At 43.8% G+C, this 6,468-nt stretch overlaps 1 protein-coding gene across 19 annotated transcripts in view; it reads right to left on the bottom strand.

The window, feature by feature from the left end:
* The window catches only part of TRIO (trio Rho guanine nucleotide exchange factor), a 466,181-nt gene that overhangs the window by 112,058 nt on the left and 347,655 nt on the right, over positions 1-6,468 (bottom strand). For all 19 annotated transcript variants that reach the window (XR_003095137.1, XR_003095138.1, XR_003095139.1 and 16 more), the window contains 2 exons: positions 1,380-1,522; positions 535-634 (listed from right to left, as the gene is read on the bottom strand). Coding sequence is in view for 16 of the 19 variants with exons in the window: in XM_025209612.1 (XP_025065397.1) it covers positions 535-634; positions 1,380-1,522 (243 nt within the window). In the remaining 3 variants the exon portion in view is untranslated. The remainder of the gene's footprint in view (positions 1-534; positions 635-1,379; positions 1,523-6,468) is intronic.

The raw sequence follows: 6,468 nt of genomic DNA on the forward strand, positions 1-6,468 counted from the left end.
AATGTGCCAAAATGGCACGGCACATGGGTTATCCTTTAATTAACAACATAAAATTTCATCAGCTTTTATGAAGGAAAATTCTACTAGTTTTGTAAAACAACTCATCCATAAACATGCCATCATTTAAGAATTCTAGACCAAAATACAAAGGAGGCACAAACAAATGCCTAGCTACCACACATGGTACAAGGTAAGTTTTTAGAAAGATAAAGTGAGATGAGGCAACACACTGGAGGTTGATTATCTGATTTTAGTCTCTTTCTCAGGGTTCTTCATTTTCAGTGTGAGATGGCCTTGAGTCAAAACTTTAAATCATTCCAATGTGGAGGAAAACAATGGTGCGAGTCCAGCCTAAACTGAAGCCTTTTGAGAAGGCCCCTAGTTTAAAGCCATGATCTTCCACTGCCAAGAGACTGAAACACCATTTGTTTAGCTGCTGAGAAACATGGCTGAATAAGGAAGCAGTACAAACCACTAGCAATTCTTCTAAGTGCTTGTTTGACAAGAAAAGGGAATGCCACTCAGGGCTCTTACCTTATCACTGTCCAGTGTGTTCTGTGAAGTCCGTGATGCAATTGAAATTGTATCAGGCTGACTGCTGCCTTCTCCCTGACTGTCCAAGTCCTCCCCATCTCTGCAAAAACACAAACTTATTGTTAGTATCTAACTGGCACTGTGTTTTCCAGGTTCCCACTTATCTACCTCCCTAATAGCAGATACTCAGATATTGTAGCAAAAACGCACAACATAGCACCTAAAAGACAGCAGCTGGAAACTTGCCTTACACACCAAAATTGGTTGAATTATTCTATTTTACATTTTAAAACACAATGAACTAGAACTAACTCTTTGTCTACCCTACTTCATATAGAAGCAGAGCAACAAAACAACCAGAGAGGACCCTAGCAAGAGACCCTCATGGATATTTAGCTAAAATTCCCAGGCAGATCACTCATGACATATAAAAAAGTCTGATTTAAAACACACCAAGTACTTGAGTAACACACACTTAACTGTAAAAGTTTAATACGTCTGTGCCCACCTCCTGGGCTGCTGAACAGGTAGGTCAGGCCACTATGCTTTTCAAACAGCATGTCCATTTACAACCAGAAATATGCAAGGGAATGAACAGAGCAGAAATCTGAACACATGCAGTACAGCAATCAATGGGAACTTAATTCATTAGGACCATACTGGACGATCAAATTTGGCCAACAATGACTTCCTAACTTGGCCCCAGTTGCTGACAGTCATGAGAACACAGTGTTCCTTTCAGAGAACTATACCACAGCAGTTGATACATGGTTTTGGGAATAGTGTTGCTTTACAAATGATGTTCCTGCCACCCATCTTGATAAGCTACTCAAAACTCCACTAACCTCCTTCCCTTCTGCTTAGTTGTTGGCGCAGTCTTGGGGATGTGGATTGGTTCTTTCAGCGCTCCTTTCAAATGAATGGTCCTTTCTTGTATCACTTCCCGGATGTGTTTGATCCAATCTTGTTTATTCTCTATGCTGGAAGCCTATAAAGTGCAAACAAATAGACTGTTATGGGTCTCTGTTCATCAGCTGACCTGGCATGTGCATAGGCTCAAGCATAATTCCAAGTACTTTTTATAAATTAATTTAGAGAATCAACCTAGCTCCTTACATTTTGAAGCAATATTTTGGTGTTCCAGTTTTGCCCAGATTGCTTCCTCCAAAGGAATTTAGTTTTGCACACCATTGTGTAAAACCATCAAGTTCAAGGTCCTACTATGCTAGATGTTTATCTGTTGCAAAACCTACCACAATTGGTACTTCAGCATCTGCAGTAACTAACTGCCTACAAAGTAGTAACTGAACATGATGAGTCAAGCTGAGTGAAGTCCAAAAGACCTGTTGATATTACACAGAAAACCCGCTATCGTAGTACTGCAACCTGCATGTTTACATACTGTTCTGCTCATTTGGGCGTGGTATGGAGGAGGATTACCAGGAAAATGGAATCTTTGTTTAAGGTTCATGTTTTTTTTTTTTAAAGGCCTGTAATCGGACAGCTGCATTTTGGAGGTTAAAAGACTTTGGTACTCTATCACTTTATTTCTGGTTTGATGCCTCAATTCACATGTTTGCAATCTCAATATCAGATACAACATTACAGGCAAGGCCAAAAACCAATTAAGATCTGTTGACAAACATTGGTCTGTAGTTCCTCTATTTTTTCTTATTTAACTTCATAATTTCTAACATGTCACAGTTGTTCATTAAGTTACATGAAGCTCTCACATGTGGACTGAAGTGGAGGGTTAAATATTGCAAGGTCAGAAGAACTCCAAGGACAGTGAACTAGTCTTTATGGTCATATACTGTTGATCAAAGAAAAATTCATGGGGGGGGAAAAAAAAACTTGGGGAGATTTGTTTCTAAGACACTTCCTTAAGTCTTTTTCCCCATGAAATGTAATCACATTTCCTGCTACAATACCACAAACTCCTAGGAAGTTTTGACTTAAAACATTTCAGAATTACAGAAGCACCCTTCTATAGGAGACAAAATTGACAAAGGCTAGATAGAAATATGACTAAGAATACCTTATTAAAATATTGTATACACTGTACAATTGGCTTATGGGGATATTTTCTAACTAAACAACAGAACCTTTAAGATGCTGCCAGTGTAATTCAGCCCCTAAAACCTAACTTCAGGAACACACACGAGACAAGGAAAAAACAACAAAAAACTTGCCCAAGCACTGAAATTATAACCACCAGAGACCAGTCTAAGCAACTACTTAGTTCTGCCAAAAAAGTTCAGAAGGACTTCTGATGGAAGACACAGCAAGTTGTTTGCTTTAATATTAATTTAGTGGGAGGACTTGCATGGTAACAGAATGGCATTAAATGTCCTAATTTCCATACAGCAGTTGTAATGCTGGACAACCAGTCCAATTTCTCAACCTCCTGAGATTCTTGCCTCATTTCCAGGTTCATACCGCATATATAAACAGAAGACGAAGAACGGAAAAATCTGCTGTCTAAGAAGTAATAGGGACAGGAAGAATTTCATCCATTTTTCTGCTATTCGGGTAGGGATTAAGAATGTCTCAAAGACAGCATTAATTGAGAACTACTACACAAGTAAGCCCCAACATACTTTAAGACTTAAGTATAGGTTCAACACACTGTTGACTTAAAAGGAGTCCAGGAGAGCAGGCTGTATTTTAAAGAAGCCTTACTCAGGGTGCAGCACCGAACCATCCCAATTCGCAGGAAGACTAGCAAGTATGAGAGACGACCAGGTTGGCTTAGCAGGGAACTCTTCAATGAGCTAAAATACAAAAAGGAAGCTTACAAGAAATGGAAACTTGGACAAATGAGCAGGAAGGAGTATAAGATTATACTGCTCAGACATGCAGGGGTGAAATCAGGAAGGCCAAACACAACTAGAATTGTAGATAGCAAGGCATGTGAAGGGGAACAAGAAGGGTTTCTACAAGTGTGTCAGTAACAAGAAGAAGATCAGAAAAAGTGTGGGCCCCTTACTGAATGGGGGAGGCAACCCAGTGACCGATGATGAGGAAAAGGCAGTGCTCAATGCCTTTTTTACCTCCGTCTTCACAGGCAAGGTCATCTGGACAGCTGCATCTAGCATCACAGTTTGGAGAGAAGGCAAGCAGATGACAGTGGTGAAAGAACAGGTTACAGAATATTTAGAAAAAATCTGGATGTGTGCAAGTTCATGGGGCCGAATATAATGCACTGGAGGGTGCTGAGTGAGTTGGCTGATGTGACTGAAGAGCTGCAAGCCATTATTCTTGAAAACTCATGGTGATCGGGATAGGTCTTGGATGATTGGAAAAAGGGCAAATACAGTGCCCATCTTTAAGAAAGAGAAAGAGGATCTGGGGAACTACGGACACTTCAGTCCTTGGAAAACTCATGGAGCAGGCCCTCAAGGAATCAATTTCTAAGCGCTTGGAGAAGAAGAAAGTGACTAGGAATGGTAAGCATAGATTCACCAAGAGCAAGCCATGCCTGGGCAACCTGATTACCTTACATGACAAGATGACTGGCTCTGTGGATGCAGGTAAAACAGTGCATGTGATATACCTTGACTTTAGCAAGGATTTTCATATTGTATCTCACAACATTCTCATAAAAAGCTAAGGAAGTACAGGTTAGATGACTGGATTGCAAGGTGGACAGAAAAGTGGCTGGATTCCTGGGCTCAAAGGGTAGTAATTGGTGGCTCAGTGTTTAGGTGGCAGCCAGTATCAAGTGGAGTGTCCTAGGGGTTGGTCCTGGGGCCAAGTTTTGTTTAAGATCTTCATCAATGATCTGGAAGATGGGATGGAGTGCACCCTCAGCAAGTCTACAAATGATACCAAGCTGGGGGAGAACAGTAGATATGTTGAAGGGTAGATAGAGAGAGGATTCAGAGAGACCTAGACAAATTGGAGGAGTGGACCAAAATAAGTTCAATAAAGACATGCGTGAAGTCCTGCACTTAGGATAGAACAATCCCATTGCAACAGAGCCCCTACTCCGTTACTACAGGAAGAAGGGGATTAGGAGTTCCTGGTACTCCCTTCCTCTGCCAGTTCATCCCCTCCCTTTGTAGTGGGGTCCTACCTCTGGTTTCTTTTTCCCGTCTCCTCGTCCCCTGCAACTTGTCTCTCTCTCTGTTTTACTTACGCTTCTTGTATTGCCAGAGTCAAATCCACAGGCAGAGAAGCTTGAAACAACATGGTCCTGGGTCCAGGTGCAAACAGTGCCCGATGGCCCAGGGGATGGAAGAGGAGGGTCAGGTGACCTGGAACACCCTTTAGAAGCCCAAGCCTCAGGCCAGACAAGGCCATAGGAGCTACAGGGGATGGAGCCCTTGATGGTGGGACTCGGGGGCCAAACCCAGGATCATGAAAAGATAAAGCAGAGCAGCAGCCAGAGTGGAGAAAACCTGAGAGCCTACACTGGGAGAAAGCTGAGTACCTTGAGGTTTTTCTGTTTTTCTTTTGCTTGGAGCATGCCACTGCAGGGTGAGACAAACACCAAAACTAACATTTCTTTGAGTCAGGACTGGTAACTGTGTTGTGTGGTTTTTGTTTCCCTGGTGAACTGGATTGTGGCTGTAGGGGAAGCAGAAGCCACTGAAAGGAGTGCTTGGGGACACTGTGAATTTCAGACTCTGTTGAGAGATGGAAGATAAAGACTAGGGGTATGTTCTGAGGCTGAGAAGAGCAGAGCCTGGCAGGGACTGAAAGGCAGGAGTGGAACATGGGAAAACAGGACCTGTGGCCCCAGTTGCCTGTGCCGGGGTCTCATGTGGTTTGGAACCTGAGGTCACAAGGGTGTAGCCAAAGCTGAGCCAGAAGCTTGCGGCCCTGAACAATGAGCTCCAAGCTAGAGGGCACAGCCAACTTAGAACTGGGACAAGACCAGGAGAGCCATGGTTTAGACATGGGTCCCCTTTCCCAAAGCTTTATTCACCTTTTGGACAGCATCCCCATCTAGTTATTACATCAAGATGGGGCAGGCGAGAACACAGGGGCAGAGAAAGGGCACATAGCAGGAAAAGGCTCCTAAAGATGGATGTACAGTGCTGGCACCGTTGGGTGTACTGATGTACTGGTACAGACTTGGGACTACCTAGCTAAGCAACAGCTCTATAGAAAAGGACCTGTAGGTTACAGTGGACAATTAACTGGATACGAGTCCACAGTGTGCCCTTGATGCCAAGTCAGCTAACATCATACCGCACTAGTATAAGCACTGCCAGCAGAGTGAGGAAAGTGAGTATTCCCCTCTATTCATAGATTTCATAGACATTCAGGCTGGAAGGGACCCTGGAGGATCATCGAGTTCCGCCCCCTGCCTGGGGGCAGGAAGTCAGCAGGGATCATAGGATCCCAGCAAGATAAACATCCAAAAGTGTCTTGAAGGCGTTCAAAGTGGGTGCTTGAACCACCTCCGGCAGCAGTCTGTTCCAAACCTTGGAATAGTTAAGAAGTTCTTCCTTATGTCCAGACTGAAATGGTTGCAGAGGAGTTTGTGACCATTCGATCTTGGCATCCCTTAGGGCACTCCGGTGAACAGATGTTCCCCCAGATCCTGGTGAACACCCCTAATAAACTTATAGGTGGCCACCAGATCGCCCCTGAGCCTGTGCTTTTCCAGGCTGAAGAGTCCCATGGCTCTCAGCCTCTCATCATAAGGTCTGTTTTCCTGACCTCTGATCATGCACATGGCTCTCCTCTGCACTCTCTCAAGCTTCTCCACATCCTTTTTGAATTGTGGAGCCCAAAACTGGACGCAGTACTCCAGCTGCGGCCTCACCAAGGCCGAGTACAAGGGGAGAATGACGCCCCGGGATTTGCTTGAGAAGCATCTATGGATGCAAGCCAGATGCAGCATCACATTGAAGGCTCATGTTCATCTTGTGGTCAATCATGACCCCCCAAGTCCCTTTCATCTGTAGTGCTAACCAGCGT

The sequence above is a fragment of the Alligator sinensis genome, unplaced genomic scaffold, assembly GCF_000455745.1.
Source record: "Alligator sinensis unplaced genomic scaffold, ASM45574v1 scaffold420_1, whole genome shotgun sequence".
Lineage (NCBI taxonomy): Eukaryota > Metazoa > Chordata > Crocodylia > Alligatoridae > Alligator > Alligator sinensis.